The sequence below is a fragment of the Somniosus microcephalus genome, chromosome 15, assembly GCF_052327205.1.
Source record: "Somniosus microcephalus isolate GS21.2 chromosome 15, FLI_Smic_1.0, whole genome shotgun sequence".
Lineage (NCBI taxonomy): Eukaryota > Metazoa > Chordata > Chondrichthyes > Squaliformes > Somniosidae > Somniosus > Somniosus microcephalus.
Genome location: NC_141001.1, coordinates 46,185,830 through 46,207,354, shown reverse-complemented (window position 1 = coordinate 46,207,354; position 21,525 = coordinate 46,185,830). Strand labels below are relative to the sequence as shown.

Below are 21,525 nucleotides of genomic sequence, written 5' to 3'. Positions count from 1 at the left end.
AAAGAGCTCAGCATTGTGCCGAGCTCGAAATTCATTGAGGTGGGGGCGTAAGGGGATGAAGCTCAAGCCTTTGCTGAGGACTGATCGTTCAGGGTCAGAGAGGGGATGGTCAGAGGGGATAGTGAAAACGCGGCAGGGGGTGAGATTGGGAGAAGGGATGGGGTCAGAGGAAAGTGAAGGGGAAGAAGTTTCTGGAGGGGCATTGGTGTCCATGAGTTGTTGAAGCTTGCGATCCTTGACACCTGAAAGGAAGAAAAAAGTTTTTTTTTAAAGCGCCGGATGAGGTGAAGGATGAAATGGAACTGCGGACCAGGACAGCTTTGAGATAGAGTGAGTCGGTGCTGCTGAAGAGAGAGGTCGAGAGTGTTCATGTGAGCGCATGGCATTCAGTGTGGATCTCAGGATACGGCGAGAGCAGTGGTTCAAGGAACGCTGAATGTCTTGGAGATATCTGTAGTCCTGGGTGGATCCAAAACACGAAGGGTGGAATTTCAGTTGGAATCCATGTGGAGTAAGTTGGAGCCGGAGACAGTTGCTGAGGAAAGATATGTGGCTGTGAAAGCAACCTGAAACGTTAACTCTGTTTCTCTCTTCACAGATGCTGCCTGACCTGCTGAGTATTTCCAGCATGGTCTGTTTTTATTCTATATAAATGCAAGTTGTTGTTGTTGAGCCTTTTTGCACATTGCAAGATTTCACTAACAATGAAGAGATGTTACTGAAAGACTACTTCATCTGTTTTTAGTAGTGTTTGTTGAGGGAGAAATGTTGTCCAGGCCACTGGGAGAGCTTCCTGTTGTTCCCCATTCATGCCATGGGAGTTTTATCACCCAAAATGAGCCAACAGAACAGGCAGACAGAACATCTCGCCTCCAAGTTCTCCTTCAAGTCACACACTATCCTAACGGACTGATAGCATCAATCGATCAATATCCTGGAATTCTGTACCTAATACGATTCTGAGAGCACCATCACCACAAGGACTGCAGTAGTTCAAGGGGAAAACCCACACTCCAAGAACAAATCTAAAACATAATTAATAATGGAAATCACCTATGTAAATTCATTAACCTGTAATTGCAAAATTTAACCACTGCAAGGCTTTCCCCCACAAATTACTCAAAACATTTTCTCAAAATTTTTCATCTGAAAATTTTTGAGTGCAATTTTTTTTCTTAGTAACTGAAATTTCCAATGTCTAAAAAAAACTTCTTAAAACCAGGAAACTTTTTTATCCGGCACCAGCGGGACCGGCGTGGTGCCAGTTTATCAAAAAGTCCGGATTACAGAGAGGTATAGTAAAAGGTACGAGAGCCCCGTACATGGCCACAGATCCAGGCGTCCCTGTTGCATGGCAACAGGTGCAGGAACCCCGGCCACAGACCAAACGTCCCTGTTGCACAGCAACAGGTGCAGGAACCTCGGTTTCACGGCCACGGATCCAGGAACGGCCACTAATATGTAGTAAAACTTACCTGAACCTACTCCTGAATTTTGCCGGTTAACAGAGATTTCTGGTTATTTAGATGCCGGTAAATCGAGAGTTTCCTGTATTTCACAATATGATTAAATTTATCAATTAAATCATCATTTGTGACTGTTAATGCTTTCATTAAAGTTTTTACTTAGAGTCATAGAGTCATAACGCCACAGAAGGAGACCATTGAGTCTGCACCGGCTCTCTGTAGAGCAATCCACTCAGTCCCATTCCCCCGCTCTATCCCCATAGCCCTGCAAGTTTATTTCCCTCAAGTGCCTATCCAGTCTCCCCTTGAAAACACTGAGTGTCTCCGCTTCCACCACTTCCATCGGCAGCGAGTTCCAGGACCTCACTACTTGCACCGATAGAAAGTACTCATTGAGTATTCTAGCCTTGCCCTGCGCCTCTAAGCATATATCACCTTCTTTGTCCCTAATAGGCCCCACCCCGCCTCTTACTACCCGCTTACTGTTCACATGCCGGTAGAAGACTTTTGGGTTCCCTTTTATGTTAACCGACATTCTACTCTCATATTCTCTCTTTGCCAATCTTATTTACATCTTCACTTCCCCTCTCAACTTATTGTATTTGGCCTGGTCACGGAGTGCAGCTCGGAACAGAGTGTAAAGCTATGAGTTTTGTGAGTGAGGGAGTTCGGGGAGGGAGGTGTTCCTTTCTTTTTCTATCTTTGTCAGCTTCCAGGAGAGCAGGAGTTAAAAAGCTGCACAAGAGGGGACAGAGAACCAGCGGGAGTTCGGCTCTGTGACACCCCCCAATCATATTTGGAGAAAAATAAAAGGTGACATCACAGGGAAAAGGCTAAGTGATTGGTTGGTGAGTCTTTTGCTCACTTCCCTTATCTTTTAAAGCCCAGGAAATGTATTAGTAATTGTAAGGTTTCATTAGTACTAGTTTACTAGCAGTAATAAATCTTATTAGGTGTAGTAGGGTTTATTAATTATTAATAAAAATAAATAAATTAAGACTCAATAAAGATGGCAGGGCAGGTGCTGTGTTGCGACTGCAGTATGTGGGAGCTCCTGGACGCCAGTGTGACCCAGGACGAACACGTCTGCGGCCTGAGGAGCTTCAGCTCAGAGTTGATGAGCTGGAGGCCGAGCTGCAGACACTGCGATGCATCAGGAAGGGGGAAAGTTACCTGGACACTTTATTCCAGGAGGCAGTCACACCCCTTAGGATAGGGTCTTCTGATTTAGTCAGTGGTCAGAGACAGGAGGATGTGACTGCGAGTGAGGCAGGTATGGGGACCCAGGAGGTGGAGGAGCCTCAGCCTTTGCAATTGTCCAACAGGTTTGAGGTTCTTGCGGCCTGTATGGATGAAAGTGGTGGCTGCAGGGTGGATGAGCAAACTGACCATGGCACCGAGGTACAGGAAGCCATTCAAGCGGGGGGAGTTAATAGGAATGTAGTGGTAATTGGGAACAGCATAGTCAGGGGGATAGATACAGTTCTCTGCGGCCAAGAGCGAGAGTCCAGATGGCGGTGTTGCCTGCCCAGTGCCAGGGTTCGGGACATCTGCTCTGGGCTGGAGTGGAACTTGCAGTGGGAGGGGGAGGAGCCAGTGGTCGTGGTCCATGTAGGTACCAACGACATAGGTAGAACTAGGAAAGAGGTTCTGCTGAGAGAGTATGAGCAGCTGGGGGCTAAATTAAAAAGCAGAACCTCAAGGGTAATAATGTCTGCATTATTACCTGAGCCATGAGCAAATTGGCATAGGGTAAGTAAAATTAGAGAGGAATGCGTGGCTCAAAGACTGGTGTGGGAGAAATGGGTTTCAATTCCTGGGGCACTGGGGAAAGTGGGATCTGTATCGTTGGGACGGTCTTTACCTGAACCGTGCTGGGACCAGTGTTCTGGTGAGTTGTATAACTAGGGTGGTAGAGAGGGCTTTAAACTAAATATTGGGGGCATAGGATCAAATTTGGGAAGATGTGGTAATTCAAAGATTAGAGACAAGGCAATAGAGAAAGGTATTAATATGGGAAATGATAAACAGACCGTGACAGGAAGGGATAGAGCGTACTAATCTAAGAGTAAATCAACAGATAAGGCTAGAGGTGACAAAAATAATAAAAGGACATAACTAAAGGCTCTGCATTTGAATGCACGTAGCATTTGAAACAAAACAGATGAACTGACAGCGCAAATAGAAATAAATAAATATGATCTGATAGCCATTACAGAAACATGGCTGCAGGATGACATAGATTGGAACCTGAATATTGAAGAGTACATGACATTTAGGAAGGACAGGAAGGTGGGAAAAGGTGGAGGGGTGGCTCTGTTAATTAATGATGGTATTAGCACAATAGAGAGGGATGACCTATGTTCAGGAAACCAGGATGTAGAAGCGGTTTGGGTAGAGATGAGAAATAATAAAGGCAAGAAGTCACTTGTGGGAGTGGTGTACAGCCCCCTAACAGTAACCACATGGTAGGATGGAGTATAAAGGAAGAAATAATGGGAGTTTGTCAGAAGGGTACGGCAATAATCATGGGGGATTTTAATCTGCATATAGACTGGAAAAATCAGATGGGCAAAGGTAGCATAGATGAAGAGTTCATGGAATATTTTCAGGATAGTTTCTTACAACAGCACATTCTGGAGCCAACCAGAGAGCAGGCTATACTAGACCTGGTATTGTGCAATGAGATAGGATTAATTAATGACCTCATAGTAAAGGCGCCCCTAGGTAGCAGCGATCATAATATGATTGAATTTTACATTTGGTTTGAGAGAAGAGTGGGTCCAAGATTAGTATTTTAAACTTAATTAAGGGCAATTATGAGGGCATGAAAGCAGAGCTAGCTAAAGTGAACTGGCAAATTAGGTTAAGGGATAGGTCAATAGAGTTGCAGTGGCAGACATTTAAGGGGACATTTCAAAATACACAGAATATATACATTCCAACAAGAAAGAAAAATTCCAAGGGGAGGACCCACCATCCGTGGTTAACTAAAAAAGTTAAAGATAGTATTAAACTTAAAGAAAAAGCATATAATTGCGCAAAGATGGGTGGCAGGTCAGAAGATTGGACAGAATATAAAAAACAGCAAAGAATGACTAAAAGATTAATAAGGAGAGAAAAATTAGAGTACGAGAGAAAGCTAGCTAGAAATATAAAAACAGATAGTAAGAGTTTCTATAGATATTTAAAAAAGAGTTAACAAAGTGAGCATTGATCCTATAAAAAGTGAGTCTGGGGAATTAATAATGGAAAATAAGGAGATGGCAGTTGAATTGAACAAGTATTTTGCATCGGTCTTCACTATAGAGGATACAAGTAATATCCCAGAAATAGTTGTAAATCAGGAAATGGAAGGGAGGGAGGAATTCAAGAAAATTATAATCACCAGGGAAGTGGTACTGAGCAAATTGTTGGAGCTGCGGGCTGACAAGTCCCCAGGTCCTGATGGACTTCATCCTAGGGTCTTAAAAGAAGTGGCTAGTGAGATAGTTGATGCGTTGGTGTTAATTTTCCAAAATTCCCTAGATTCGGGGAAGTTTCCATTAGATTGGAAAATAGTGAATGTAACTCCTTTATTCAAAAAGGGAGGGAGACAGAAAGCAGGAAACTACAGGCCAGTTAGCTTAACATCTGTCATAGGGAAGATGTTAGAAGCTATTATTAAAGATGTTTTAGCAGGGCACTTAGAAAAGTTCAAAGTAATCAGGCAGAGTCAACATGGTTTTGTGCAAGGGAAATCATGTTTAACCAATTTATTGGAGTTCTTTGAGGAAGTAACATATGCTGTAGATAAAGGGGAACCGGTGGATGTACAGGAAACTTTGGTTTATCCGGAGGTTAACTGTCTGGAATGCTCGAGCCACCGGCAAAATTCAGGAGTCAGTTCAGTAAGTTTTTTTTCTTTTCGTTGCTTTTTTTTCACTAGTCAGGCTCTGCAAGGTCTAGCTAAAGCTGCTGCTTAGCTACAGAGATGCTTGCAAGCTACAGCCGACTGTTTAGAAGCTGTTGCTAAGCAACAGGGTTTGTTGCTAGATACGGAACTCAAAAGCTTCCATATGTTTTAACATTAGCGCTGGTTTGTCCGGCAGTTTTGATGGGACGGCAACAGCTCGGTCCCGTCGGTGCCGGATATCACAAAGTTTCCTGTACTGTACTTAGATTTCCAGAAGGCATTTGATAAGGTGCCACATCAAAGGTTATTGCGGAAAATAAAAGCTCATGGTGTAGGGGGTAACATATTGGCATGGATAGAAGATTGGCTAGCTAACAGGAAACAGAGAGTAGGCATAAATGGGTCATTTTCTGATTGGCAAGATGTAATGAGTGGTGTGCCATAGGGATCAGTGCTGGGGCCTCAACTTTTTACATTTTTATATAAATGACTTGGATGAAGGGACCGAAGGTATGGTTGCTAAATTTGCTGATGACACAAAGATAGGTAGGAAAGTAAATTGTGAAGAGGACATAAGGAGGCTACAAAGGGATATAGATAGGTTAAGTGAGTGGGCAAAGATCTGGCAAATTGAGCATAATGTAGGAAAATGTGAAGTTGTCCATTTTGACAGGTAGAATAAAAAAGCATATTATCTAAATGGTGAGAGATTGCAGAGCTCTGAGATGCAGAGAGATCTGGGTGCCCTAGTGCATGAATCGCAAAAGGTTACTATGCAGGTACAGCAAGTAATTAGGAAAGCTAATAGAATGTTATCGTTTATTGCGAGGGGAATTGAATACAAAAGTAGGGAGGTTATGCTTCAGTTATACAGGGCATTGGTGAGACCACATCTGGAGTACTGTGTACAGTATTGGTCTCCTTATTTGAGGAAGGATGTAAATGCGTTGGAAGCAGTTCAGAGAAGGTTTACTAGATTAATACCTGGAATGGGCGGGTTGTCTTATGAGGAAAGGTTGGACAGGCTAGGCTTGTATCCACTGGAGTTTAAAAGAGTAAGAGGTGACTTGATTGAAATGTACAAGATCCTGAGGGGTCTGGACAGGGTGGATGTGGAGAGGATGTTTCCTCTTGTTGGAGAATCTAGAACTGGGGTTACTATTTAAAAATAAGGGGTTGCCCATTTAAGACAAGGATGAGGAGAAATTTTTTCTCACAGAGGGCCATGAGTCTTTGGAACTCTCTTCCTCAGAGGGCGGTGGAAGCAGAATCTTAGAATATTTTTAAGGCAGCAGTAGATAGATTCTTGGTAAGCAAGGGGGTGAAAAGTTATCGGGGGTAGGCGGGAATGTGGAGTGATCGGATCAGCCATGATCTTATTGAATGGTGGAGCAGGCTCGAAGGGCCGAGTGGCCTACTCCTGCTCCTAATCCGTATGTTCTCCCTTGAGGAATTTAGCTGACATGCATCATTTTTTTGTTTCATCTTCTTCTCTATCTCCCTCATCATCCAAGGAGCCCTTGCTTTGGTTCCCTTACCCTTCCCTCTTGTTGGAATGTACCTAGCCTGTACCTGGAACATCTCCTCCTTCAAGATCACCCATTCTTCCATCACAGTTTTTCCTGTCAGTCTTTGGTTCCATTTTACCCTGGCTAGATCCTTTTGCATCCCATTGAACTTAGCCCTATTCCAGTTTAGAACTTCCACTCTAGATTGTTCCTTGCTCCTCTCCATTGCTAATCTAAATCTTATGATACAATGATCACTCGTACCCAAGAGTTCTCCCACAGACACTTGGTCGACCTGGCCCACCTCATTCCCCAGCACCAGATCCAGCAATGCCTCATTCCTAGTTGGGCTAAGAACATGCTGGTCAAGGAAATTCTCCTGAACACATTTCAGAAAATTTTCCCCCTCCTTTCCCTATACCCTAGCATTATCCCAATCGATATTTGGGTATTTAAAGTTGCCCAATATCACCACTTTATAGCTCTTGCATATCTCTGCGATTTCCCTGCAGATTTGCTCCTCTACCTCCCTCTCACTATTTGGAGGCCTTTGGAATCCCCTAAATAGCGTGATCATACCCCTTTTGCTCCTCAACTCTAACCAAATGAATTCTGTCCTTGTCCCCTCAAGAACATCCTCCCTTTCCAACACTACAATGTCTTCCTTAATCAGCACTGCCACCCCACCTCCCTTTTTTCCTTCCCTATCTTTTCTGAACTCTTGTACCCTTGAATATTAAGTGCCCAGTCCTCATCATTTTTAAGCCACGCTTCCATTATTGCCACATCATATTGCCACACGGCTAATTGTGCTTTTAGCTCACCAACCTTATTCACCACATTTTGTGCGTTTCTGTTCATGCATTCTAAACACATTTTTGAATTTTTTGTAGTCTTTCTTAGTCTGCTCCTATCTAATATGGTACTTCTTCTGCCTCTAGTACTACTTTCTTCTCTAGTACTATCCAACACACTCACTCTTTTATACACCTTATTCCTCTTTTCTACTGCTATATGCTGGTGCCCATCCCCCTGCCAAGCTAGTTTAAACCCTCCCCAACAGCACTAGCAAACCTTGATGCAGGTCAGCTAAATTCTTCAAGGGAGAACATACAGATTAGGAGCAGGAGTAGGCCATTCGGCCCTTCGAACCTGCTTCGCCATTCAATAAGATCATGGCAAATATTGGTCCCAGCTCTGTTGAGGTGTAACCCGTCCGGCTTGTACAGATCCCACCTTCCCCAGAAATGGTCCTAATGCCTCAAGAATCTAAATCCCTCCCTCTTGTACCATCTCTCCAGCCACGCATTCATCTGTTCTATCCTCCTATTCCTGTACTCACTAGCACGTGGCACCGGGAGTAATCCAGAGATTACTACCTTTGAGGTCCTGCTTTTTAATCTCTCTCCTAACTCCCTAAACTCTGCCTGCAGGACCTCATCCCTTTTCCTGCCTATGTCGTTTGTACCGATGTGGACAACAACCTCTGGCTGTTCACCGTCCCCCCTCAGAGTGTCCTGCAGCCATTCAGTGACATCCTTGACCCTAGCACCAGGGAGGCAACATACCAACCTGGAGTCACTTGAAGGGCTCATCATCTCCTAGAGGGCTCGACTTAGACTTGATATTTCTGCCCAGAGCTATGACATTGTGAGCTGAATTTGGATTGCTCAGTCTGAGCGTCTTCAGGGTACTTGATTTCACAGGATGCATCAGTACCACTGTCATTTGTACAGATGGAATATTTTTCTTCAGCTTTGATCAGTTTCTACCCAATAATTTTGAAAAATAAGGAGAAATTTCAACAGTTTTATTGAAGTAAAATTTATATTGATTTTTTTTTTAAACAGGCTGTGTGCGTTGGTGTTTGTGTATGAGAAATTGAGAAACAAATCCCAGTGTACTAACTCCACCCCCATTGAAGCTTTTGAGCGGTGTTGCATAAACTTAAGAGAAAGAGAAGGGAAAGAGAGGAGTAATTTTCACCCTCACTGCTTGGGCGGTAAACTACCCCCTTTTGCCTTGCACCATCATCCTTTTTGTCATTTAATTTCTCCTGCCTTCCACCGTACCACAGACCTTCCCTTTTGTTATTTCCTCCCCTCCCTCTGCCTCTGTATTTGCTTAAAACCTGTTACATCTCTAACTTTTTCCAGTTCTGACGAAAGATCATCAATCTGAAACATTAACTCTGTTTCTCGCGCCACAGATACTGCCTGACTTACTGAGTATTTCCAGCATTTTTTGTTTATATTTCAGATTTCCAAAATTCGCAGTATTTTGTCTTTGTATAGTGCTAATTGCCCATCTGTTATAGGTGGCACTGTGCACAATCTTTAAACACTTTCAGAGACTCACCCAATTTGCACATGGTGAGTTGCACCATTTTTATGCCAGTGGCAAGAGTTGCACCCGCCAATAGTCTGGAGAGGTATATACGGCAGTTGTGATTGGTGTCATACCCGTGTGAAATAGGCTTAATGTGCTGGTCTACATGGAAATTAGAGTGCAGCCTTTAAAATGTCAGTTTTGGCTGAAAATTGCAGCAGCAGACTGGGGGAGCAGCAGGTAAGTAGAACCCAAGTTTGGCACAGTCAGCTAACTTCACTATATGTCTCACAGCTGTTTTTGTGCCACTTTCCAAGAATATCTAACACAGGAACAGTTAGCACAAGCAGCGAAACAGGATCTTACAGTAATGATACCCATCCTTCGTAACAGCACTTTAACAGGGCAATGCCGCTATATCTTTTACTTCAGTTCTCCCATACCACTTGGCACACATTCTTCAATGACGCATAATGCCCAAGAGATGCAGGTCATTGGAGGGGGCCTGCCCAAACTAAAGCACTTATGCCCTATGAGAAGAGGACCATGAGCTTATGTGGAGACTCTGCTCCAGCTGTGTGAGATGGCAAGTTAGTGACTGAACACCTACACTGTCACTGTGGCATCCCGGTGTAGAATCACACAGCCATAAGCTTCCATCCCTTTCTCTGTCCCTTAAAGTCCAAGGAAGTAATACTCACCCATTCTTAGCTTGTACCCTCATTTCCTACAGATCCACCACAGAAATGGGGGGGGGGGGTGCATAAGAGGAAACGGTTAATGAGAAGCAACAGGGCATGAATGTCTTCCTTGTTGACTAAAACAATGATGATTAGTAGCAAATGCAAAGCTCCAAGCAACACAGGATTCCCTGGAGAATGACCCTGCCTCATGGTCCTCTGACCCAATCGCCTCAAAGTTACCCGTTGCATCACTTGCTTTCTCACTCCTAGCACAAGCGCAGAAACTTTCACCCAGGGAGAATTATATAATGTTAGTGAGAATGTGGCACTAGCTGATTCAGAGCATGAGGGAGCAAAAGGAGGGGGAAACTGGGTGAGGATGTGCCACCTTCTCAGCAGAGACTGGGGTGAAGGCCCCTAGCCTTTATCCCAGAACCCTATGCCAGTGAAACATAGGAAGGGACACCAGGCTGCCCAGGAACAAGTTTCCTGCCAATAGCTAGCTGCTGCGAGAGGAGAGCCACCTCTGTCCCATGATCCTTTTGCAAAACATGGGCAACCAACCACCACTGGTGATACTGGCCCTCAGGCTACACCTAGAAGCACTAGAATAGGTTAAAAAAAAGGCATGTTTAGCTACCTGGAGAGGAGGGGGCGAAGGGCTGGGGGTGGGGAGCAGTGTTAGGTTAACCGGAGTTCACTTTGGAATACAACAAAATTACAACACAGAAGCAGGCCATTTGACCCAACGGTCCATGACTGCTTATTTTTATATTTATTCATTCACTCATTCACAGGATGTGGGCACACTGGCAAAGCTAGCATTTATTGCCCATCCCTAGCTGTCATTGAGAAGGTGATGGTAGGGTTTATTTTTGAACCGCTGCAGTGCGTGTGGTGAAGGTACACCCGCGGTGCTTTTAGGTAGGGAGTTCCAGGATTTTCAGCCAGCGACAATGACGCCAGCCAGTGGAGAATTTTCATTGACCTTTTCTTTCGGATCCTCATTGACTTCAGTGGCTCCTTGATGCTACACTCAGTCAAATGCTGCCTTGATGTCAAGGGCAGTCACTCTCGCCTCACCACTGGAATTCAGCTCTTTTGTTCACGTTTAGACCAAGGCTGTAATGAGGTTTGGAGCCGAGTGGTCCTGGCGGAACCTAAACTGAGCATCGGTGAGCAGGTTATTGGGGAGTAATTGCTGCCTGATAGCAAAATGATGGACGGTGTCATTGACGGTGCTGACGATTAAGGGTAGGCTTGTGGGGCAGTAATTGGCCGGATTGGATTGGTCCTGCTTTTTGTGGACAGGACATACCTGGGCAGTTTTCCACATTGTCGAGTAGATGCCAGTGTTGTAGCTGTACTGGAACAGCTTGGCTAGAGGCGCAGCTAGTTCTAGAGCACAGGTCTTCAGCACTACAGCTGGGATGTTGTCAGGGCCTATAGCCTTTGCTGTATCTAGTGCGCCTAGCCATTTCTTGATATCACGTGGAATGTACTGAATTAGCTGAAGCCTGGCTTCTGTGATGGTGGGGACCTCAGGAGGCAACCAGGATGAATCATCCATTCGGCACTTCTGACTGAAGATGGTTGCCTTGTCTTTTGCACTCACATGCTGGGCTCCACCATCGAGGTAGGGGATGTTCATGGAGCCTCCTCCTGTTAGTTGTTTAATTGTCCACCACCATTCACAACTGGATGTGGCAGGACTGAGAGCTTTGATCTGATCCGTTGGTTGTGGAATCGCTTATAGAATGCTGCTCCCACTGTTTACCATGCATGTAGTCCTGTGTTGCAGCTTCACCAGGTTGGCAGCTCATTTTCAGGACACCCAGTGCTGCTCCTGGCATGCTCTTCTAAACTCCTCATTGAACCAGGGTTGGTCGCCTAGCTTGATGATAATGGTAGAGTGAAGGATAAGCTGGGCCGTGAGGTTACAAATCATGGTGGAATACAATTCTGCTGCTGCTGATGGCCCACAGTGCCTCATGGATGCCCAGTTTTGAGCTGCTGGATCTGTCCTGCATCTATCCCATTTAGCACAATGGTAGTGCCACACAACACGATGGAGGGTGTCCTCAGTGAAGACAGGACTTCGTCTCTACAAGGACTGTGCAGTGGTCACTCCTATGAATCATGGACAGATGCATCTACGCCAGTAGTTGAGGAGGATGAAGTCAAGTAGGTTTTTTCTTTGTGTTGGTCCTCACTTGCCGTAAGCCCAGTCTGGCACCTATGTCCTTCAGGACTTGGCCAGAGGTGGTATTACTGAGCCACTCTTGGTGATGGACATTGAAGTTCCCCACCCAGAGTACATTCTGTGCCCTAGCTCTCAGTGCTTTCTGCCAAGTGGTGTTCAACATGGAGGAGTACCGATTCATGAGGGCCGGAGTCAATGTTGAGGGCGCCCAGGGCCACTCGCTCCCGACTGTATACCACTGTGTCACCACCCCTGGATGGTGATGAAGGAGTCTGGGACTTTGGCTGATAGGTACGACTGAGTATGACTAGGGCAGGCTGTTGCTTGACTAGTCTGCAGGACAGCTCTCCCAACGCGGGCACAAGTCCCCAGATGTTAGTAAGGAGGACGTTGCAGGATCGACTGGGCCAGGTGTGCCTTTGTCAGTAGCCAAATTCAGTTCCCAGGTCGAAATCAAGTGGTCCGTCCAGTTTTATTCTTCTACTTATATAACAGTTTTAATACAACGGAGTGGCTTGCTAGGCCATTTCAGAGTGCAATTAAAAGTCAACCACATTGCTGTGGGTCTGGCGTCATATATAGACCAGACCAGGTAATGACAGCAGATTTTCTTTCCTATAAGACACTAGCGAACCAGTTGGGTTTTTACAACAAGCGCCTAGCTTCATGGTCACTATAACTGATACTAGCTTTTTATTCCAGATTTATTTAATTGTTTTAAAAAAACTGAATTCAAACTCCCACATTGCCATGGTGGGATTTGAACTCACTTTTTCAGATTATTACTCCAAGCCTCTGGGTTACAAGCCCAGTAATAACCACTACACTAATGTACATGTTTCCTCCACACAAGCAAATAATTCTGATCATAATTACCCACCCTGTCCCCAGATCTCATCAACTCTTTTTCCTTTATTTACCCATGTTGAAAATAGAATCTGCACTTAGGTCATGCTTCATTATTCATGGAGGTTAGAATCAGAGGACAGGGTGCACTTATTGGTGCTGATATTCAATCAGGTGATGATTATTGAGTTATGTAATGGGCTCATTATCTCTCCCCCCCCCCCCCCCCCAAAAGTCAGAGGGCTGAATTTTGAAGAATGCATCATGACATCATCCAGCATCTCACATGGACGTATAGGATCCTTTGAACACTATGTACATTCAGAGAGTGACCAACGTCAGATAGAGTGTAAAACTAGCAATGTTATAGGATTATCCAAATTTAAGATATCCACACCAAGCTTCAAGTATCTGTGTGCGTGGGCCAATTTAAACTGAATTATGGGTCATTGTCAAGTTCTAATTTCACATAGGATCCTACCAAAGTGAGAGCTTGATTTGATTTGATTTGATTTATACTGAATTTTAAACCAATGTTCTCCAACCACTCCCCATGCATTAGTGTTGCGCTCAACGCAAAACCAAATGGCTAACAGGCTGCAGAAACTCGAGTTTACAGTTTGACATTATTGCAACTATAGTATTGTATTTTAACTGATTGACATTCAACAGTTTGGTTTTATAAACTGAGGAATAAAAATAACAGAATATATCACAAACTCTTTATTAAGATTAATATTTAAAAAATGAAAGTTTCCCTCATTATTTAGCCTTTTGCACATGATTTATTTACAAAAAACCAAGAGATACTGATGACAAAACAGACCCCAACACAGCTTAGACATGCATTGCATTTGAAGTCATCATATTGAACCCTGAAATTTCACCCTCTTGGCAGAATTAAGAGTATAGCACTACAGTGTAGTGTTTGAAATACAAGGGGCTTTTTGTTAATTTTCTTTCCTTTCAAGACACACCTCTAGCTGGGATATGATTCCATGGGCACTTTCAGGAATCTTGCCGAAGTGACCATCCTGCACACAAGAGTCTAAGCAGTGTGTTGGCAGGTTATTTGTGGGGAGGAAAAAGAAAGAACCTGACCCTTTCCTCAGACCTCCCCATGTACACTTTCCACAAGGGAAAGCAAATCAGAAGTGTGAACTCTGGCCAATTTTCCAGTCCCTAGCCCAGAGGCGCTTAAACCGATTTCAACACTCCAGTATCATGCTATCCGAGATCAGCTAACTCAGCACAGGCTAGGAACAGAACCTGGTATCGTCTTGGTCCATATGGCTGGCTGTTCCCAGTACCTTTGTTCAAATGTGCCGTTCTAGAAGCTTCCAAAAACATTAATAATGGCATAATACACTTGCGGTCAAATATTCTTTAGTTAGGAAAGTATTTGTTCCAGTGGAAATGCTAGAATCCTTTTCAAAATGTGTTCAAGATGAGGGACATTCATGCTGGGAATTGGAAAGTGGCCTATTTCAAGCACCCAATATCAAGCACTCTAGGTGCAGGTGTACAGCCGGATGCACAGTAAAGCCCCTTGTACTCTGCCCCAACCCCAACTATAGAAAAGTACCCTCTACTGCACGGATAGGATCTCACCCCCCCACCCCCTCCCAAATAGGCAGTGAGCTTGCCAATTAGGGAGTTTTGTGCTGTACGCTCATGCCCACAGTATGAACTGAATTGAGACTTCCATAAGCATTTTGTACATGACCCTTACATAAGGCAGGCAGGCAGAGACTTTTATCAAATCAGGATTCGAACCCAGGCACCAAATACTACAGTCTAATGAAAATGAACTAAACAAATCCCAGTGTATTAAGATGCAAAAACCGCAAAAACAAACATGCTCAATAAAATTCCTGAAGAGCAGCTGACCAAGCTGCTTATCTGCAAAATATTTCATATATATATTGACAGAGGTAAATCAGGCAAGAAAGACGATATAAAAAAGGTCAAAAACTGTGACAGAGCAGGAGAGTTTCACTCCTTACAGTACTTGGAATGTCATTGTAAAATACCACAACAGGGACAGTTCAGTATTTCTTAAAGCCATAGGGCATGTTCTTAATGCTGTTTGATTGAGGTGGCGAATGCCAAACTGCAGAACTGGTGCGTTTCAGGTAACGTGGCTTGCTTTTGCCGAAGATGGTCTCAAGGTTGGGGGGTTGAATGACACCAAAGAATTTGTCCAGGTCAAGAGGGTGGTAATACTGCTTTATGAGTGCTTGCTGCAGTTCTTTACCTGATGATAGAAAAACAAATTCCATTACAATTATGGCAAACACACACAACGTGATACACAGGAGCTGGAAAGCCGGGCTACCATAACTCCAGAGTTGAAAATGCAAACTAATTTAGCCGGTTTAGTTGCATTGCTGATGCAAGCAGGGGGTTAGATATTTCCCCACATGAAGTGGAGGGAGGTGGAAAGGAGGAAAATCACATTTGGCCCTGATGAATGGTCCACACCTGAAACATCTGTTCCCTGCACAGATGCCATCTGACCTGCTGAATGTTTCCAGCATTTTCACAGAATCTACAGTGCAGATAGAGGCCATTTCAGCCCATCGAGCCTGCACCGACACATATCCCACCCTATCCCCGTAGCCCCACGTATTTAATCCCCTAACACTAAGGGTCAATTTATCATAGCCAAATCAACCTAACCTGCACATCTTTGGACTGTGGGAGGAAACCGGAGTACCCGGAGGAAACCCACGCAGACACAGGGAGAATGTGCAAACTCCACACAGACAGTCGCCCGAGGCCAGATTTGAACCCGGGTCCCTGGCGCTGTGAGGCAACAGTGCTAACCACTATGCCACCGTGCCCCTATTTTTATTTCAGATTTCCAATATCTCAATTTTTTTGCTTTGAGAATGACCGAGTCTGATCTATCTGTCCTCCCACTGTGGTTCAGAGAAATTCAGAGGTCTGAAAAGGAGGCAGTTTGCACATTCTGAAAGTGATTTAGGACCTCCGAGGGGAGGCGGTTTACACTTAGTTACTGGTATATGGAAAGATTCTGCCAACATGATAAAGAGGATCAACTGAAATTCAGAAGGAAGAATTTACTTGGTAATCTTAGAGGCAAAGTGCACCTTTAAGATTTTGCCTCAGGTACAGTGGCCTTCAGTGAGATGTACAGTGTTGCAATTGTAGCCAGGGTGCAACATGCATGTCTGCTCCATTAGGTAAAGTCAAGTAAACTCATCTGGCTGCAAGCCTAGGTTTTCCAGAGTCTATTGCCCTCAAAAGAGAGACACAGCACAAGAAAGAGCACAGCATGTTTTTCATTTCACGAAATTATAATCATAACTTGTATTTATATAGAGCCTTTAACATAGTGAAATGTTCCACGGTGCTTTGCGCAGTATCAAACATAATTTGGCACTGAACCACAAGGCGATATTAGGCCAGATGACCAAAGAGGTAGGTTTTAAGGAGCTTATTAAAGATGGGGAGAGGGGTAGAGAGGCGGAGAGGTTTAGGGAGGGAATTCCAGAGCTTGGGGCCTAGGCAGCTGAAGGCACAGCGCCAATGGTGGAGCAATTAAAATCGGGGCTGCGCAAAAGGCCAGAACTGGAGGAGCGCAGATATCTGGGAGGGTTGTAGGAGGTTACAGAAATAGTGAGGGGCAAGGCCATGGAGGGATTTCAAAACAAGGTTGAGAATTTTAAAACTGAGGCGTTGCCAGACCAGGAGCCAATGTAGGTCAGCAAATACGGGGGTGATGGTGAACGGGATTTGTTGCGAGTTAGGATACAGGCAGAGTTTGGGATGAGCTCAAGTTTATGTAGGGTGGAAGATGGGAGGCCGGCCAGGAGAGCATTGGAATAGTCAAGTCTCGAGGTAAAGAGAGCATGGGAAAACATGTAGATGAGAAATGGGATGGGGCCAATGAGGGATCCTTTGGGGGGGGGGGGGGGATTCCTGAGGAAACAGTGCAGGAGTGGGAAGAGAGGCCATTGCAGGTGATTCTCTGGCTACGACGGATAGACAAGATTGGGCACGGATTTGGGAGGCGACTTGTTATAGGACTTGAGATGAAAGGGAGGTTGGAGATGGGGCAAGTTTGGACAGAGGAGTCATGGGTGGGTGCACAAATTGGCTGCCACATTTCCTACATTACAACAGGGACTACACTTCAAAAGTACTTAATTGCCTATAAAGCACTTGGGACATTCCAAGGTTGTGAAAGGCACTATATAAATAGAAGTCTTTCTTTTCTCTTTATGTGGGATATAAGGAAGCGGAACAGACATGTTCTCATCTGTGATTGAGACCAAGGGAGTGGACAGGCCATGTGAGACAAGGTTGAGGAATGGGCATGAATATGCGTAGAATATTTATATGGAGGGAGGGAGACGTTTTGGGAAGGGCAGTGAATTCAAAGGCAAGGGGAAGAGACAAAAGGTATGACTTAGTGAGAAGGGCCACTACCACAGCGATTTGGGCAGGACAGGTGATGAAAAGTATAGCCAGGCAGGGCGGCTTTGGTAAGAGGTAAAGTGTTGCTACTCACAAGCCAAGTTTGTCAAAACCAACATGTCAATGCAATCATCCACAATATGGTTGTGGATGACAAAGGCCTCGTTTGCAAATAGACAGACATTCTGCAAGGAAATGCTGAAGGGGTGGGTGATTATTGATCAGAGTCGAAGAATAGTGGTAGGTGGGGGTGAGGACAGAGCTGGGTGAGGTTAGCAAACACACTGGGCAGGAAGAGAGCAGGAATGGAGCAGATGAGGTTGCTGTTCGTAAGAAGGTCCTTCAGAGAAATCCAAGAGAGGTACAGAGTAGTTGTGGGCTTATTCAAGCCTGAGATGGCAGGAGTGCAAGAGGACAGAGGTGAAGGATTAGGAATGAGATGGAAGAGACAGAGCAATTTGGTCTGTCTTCAGTAACAAAAGAAGCATTTAGTAAACTAATGCGGCTCTTTGCAAGGTTTTGGAATAATCTGCAGTACATTGGTGAAGTTCGGTCAATAGCATCCCTACCAGTTTATGCACACATCCTCCAACAACCTACAATCCCTATTTGTTAACCCATATGTAAACTAGGTTTAAGCAAAAACGAACACAGAACTGATCAAAGGTCATCAATCTGAAATGTTCATTGTTTTCCTCTCCACAGATGTTGCCTGACTTGCTGAATATTTCCAGCATTTTCTGTTTTTATTTCAGATTTTCAGCATCCGCAGTGTTTTGCTTTTGTTCCAACAAGAGTTACTGCACAACAAATAAAGAGCAGGAGGACTCGATGATATTCCCTTCCCAGACATGGCCAACTGTAGCACTCCCATTGCTGCCCTGACTGAAATCAGCTAACTGAACAGATATCAGAATCGAACTTCGGATCTTGCTGATTTGTGTGGATTAGCTGCTCACTGAATAAAATTGCTGAGCCATTGGGTGTGCTTTCAGTACAAGATTGAAAACAGCAGAGCTACAACAGGGTTTCCTAAACAAAGAAAATTGTTTCAAAAAGGTGAAGCCTCTCCCATAATAGCCTGTAAATCAGATGTGGGCAACTGTATACAATGTTTAAAAAAAATGACCCATAGAACGCCCTCTCCTTAGACAGAATGATGGCTGAAAGTGTGGGTCATGAACAGATGAACTGTAATTCAGTAAGCTTTCCATTTCATTGCAGAAATACAAAACAGATTTTCTTTCTAAATTGATCTGAAGTTAGTCACTTACCATCAGCCCAAGCAGGGATGGGTTTACGTGGCGCTCCCTCGTCATCTGTCGAGTCATCACTGTTCAGGTCCATTCCATAATTATCCAGATTTATTTTAGGCAACTTGAGTTTGGAATACCCATTGGGAGTCATAGCATAAGACTGCAATGCTGGAGAGTGCTGGAAAACAAGTTAATCCTTTAAACCCCATAAATTGTTGCATTATCAGCAATTTTTAACAAAACTCCAATTCAGTTTTTCATTTTTCAGTTTTTCCACTCATCTTTCCTCCTGCCCGCATCCCCCTCCACCTCACCCAAAACCAGATAACACTTCACTCCTAGTTTCCTCCCCTTTCCAATAACAGGCCACAGATCTCCTGTGGCTGAGTGGGTCACTTACTCCAAAGCAGGGACCAACAGCATTTTGGGCAGCTGCCAGAAGACATGCAAGCAAAGCCCATTGAAGAGTCTCCAACTTATCCCAGCAACAGGATGCACCCAACCTCTGCTCTACACCTTTCCTATGCAACGATGCTCAATTCAACAACTCTTGGAAGTGGTGGTAAGCAGGGGGCATGGAAAAAAGAGAGGATTCAAGAATATAGTTATGATTTTACATTGTTTTAATATGGAACAAAGACAGAACAGCTAATATAGCAATTATGGTTAAACCACACAAGGTGGTCAGAATTGGTTTGAACTGTATGGTCGCAAATCCTATCATTTGAGCACAGTGACACTGATAACATTGGAGAAGGGTGAAACTTCAGACAATGCAACAGGATGTTGACCAGGACACGAGGACCCCCTGTGACTGTGTGCTCAGCAATCGGTTTGATGACCCAAGGATCATAAAACACCCAAAGTTAAAATAAGCAAGAATCAGACAATGTATGATTATTTCTATACAATTTTTAAAAACAGAGATACACAAAGCAAAACTCCGTTTGTAACTTTGGCTACATTCAAGGAAAGCTACCGTGAGTCAATGTTCCCTTTAAGCTGTGTAGCTGTCTGGATCTCCTGTGCAGCCGGCTCACCAGTTTTTAAATGAAAAAACCGCACCTGCGCGGATTTTTGAACGGGCTATGTGACCCAAAAAAAGAGGGGGAATGTTGCTGTGAATGGCAATAGAATCAGATTGATGCAGTGCAGAAGGAGGCCATTCAGACCATTGTGCCTGTACCGGCTCTTTGAAAGAACTATCCAATTAGTCCCACACTCCCCTGCTCTTTCCCCATAGCCTTGCAAATGTTTTCTTTTCAAGTATTGATATACCTATCAATTCATCCAATGAAAAGCGACGAGTTAAGATAGTAACTATAGGTTTTTATTGGCTAAATAACAGAGCCCACCCTCGTGGGTGATCGGGTCCAACAAGGAGGAATACCAGCCAGTCGACCACCTTTATACCTGGGCAAGCAGGCGGAGCCATGGGCGGAGTCAGCTGTGGTCAGCCCAGGTATAACAGCGTGACAAGAGGTGACCTTGTGTAGTGATACAACAGTGTAAACAGTGATAACCATAGTGTAACGATATAAACAGTGATAACCATAAGTGTAACGATAGTGAACGATAAAAGTGGTTTACCACATTCACCCCTTGTTTAAATTTGAGTCCGGCGGGGTGAAGTGTACTACCAGTTCGGGTATGTCAGTCTGTCCGGAGGCCTCGTAAGTCTTTCTGATCGGCGCAGCAGCGGCGGCGGTGGTGCAGTATCCGATGTTAATGCTGGTGTCTGCGTGGTCGGCGAAGGCTCGTGGGGTTCCGGCATGCCGTCTACCTGGGCTGGATTTGGGGGGGGGGGGGGGGGGGTGGGGGGGTGGTGGGGGGCAACGGTGGTGTCTCAGGGGTGCCCGAGGGTGCAAGGTCTCGTAAGGAGACTGTGTCCTCCCGCCCGTCTGGGTAAGCCACATAGGCGTACTGGGGGTTGGCGTGCAGGAGGTCCACCCTCTCGACCAGGGGGTCTGTTTTATGGGCCCTCACGTGCTTTCGCAGCAAGACGGGCCCCGGAGAAGTCAGCCATGTTGGTAGCGAGGTTCCCGTAGTCGACTTCCTGGGGAAAACAAACATTCTTTCATGGGGGGTGGCGTTAATGGCCGTGCAAAGCAGTGACCGGATGGAATGCAGCGCTGCCGGGAGGACTTCCTGCCAGCGAGAGGTTGGCAGGCCCTTAGACTTTAAGGCTAAGAGAACGGCCTTCCAGACAGTCGCGTTCTCTCTTTCCACCTGGCCATTCCCTCGGGGGTTGTAGCTGGTGGTCCTGCTTGCAGCAATACCTCTCGCTAGTAGGAACTGGCGAAGTTCCTCGCTCATGAAGGATGAGCCCCGGTCGCTATGTATATAGTTCGGGAACCCGAACAAGGCGAAGAGGTCGTTCAGGCATTTGATGACCGTGGTACTGGTCATGTCTGGGCAGGGGAAGGCAAAGGGGAAACGGGAGTACTCATCAATAATGTTGAGGAAGTACACATTACGGTCAGAGGACGGGAGGGGCCCCTTAAAATCGATGCTCAAGCGCTCGAAGGGGCGGGTGGCCTTGATCAGGCTTGCTCTGTCCGGCCTAAAGAAATGCGGTTTGCATTCAGCACAGGTTTGGCAGTTCCTGGTCATGGTCCTGACCTCCTCGATGGAGTATGGCAGGTTGCGGGCCTTAATGTAGTGGTAAAGTCTGGTGACCCCGGGGTGGCAGAGGTCGTTGTGGAGGGTCTGCAGTCTATCAATTTGCGCGTTGGCGCATGTACTTCGTAAGAGCGCATCTGGGGGTTCGTTCAGTTTACCAGGCCGGTACAAGATATCATAATCATAGGTGGAGAGCTCGATTCTCCACCTCAAGATCTTGTCGTTCTTGATTTTGCCCCTCAGCTTGTTATTAAACATAAAAGCAACCGAAC

The 21,525-nt window shown here is 45.1% G+C and overlaps 1 protein-coding gene across 3 annotated transcripts in view; it reads right to left on the bottom strand.

Moving 5' to 3' along the window:
* Window positions 1-13,639: 13,639 nt before the first annotated feature.
* The window catches only part of LOC147106698 (inner centromere protein-like), an 89,792-nt gene continuing 81,906 nt past the window's right edge, over window positions 13,640-21,525 (bottom strand). For all 3 annotated transcript variants that reach the window (XM_086007749.1, XM_086007750.1, XM_086007751.1), the window contains 2 exons: window positions 18,650-18,809; window positions 13,640-15,186 (listed from right to left, as the gene is read on the bottom strand). In XM_086007749.1, coding sequence (XP_085863875.1) covers window positions 14,978-15,186; window positions 18,650-18,809 — 369 coding nt within the window. In that variant the 3' untranslated portion in view covers window positions 13,640-14,977. The remainder of the gene's footprint in view (window positions 15,187-18,649; window positions 18,810-21,525) is intronic.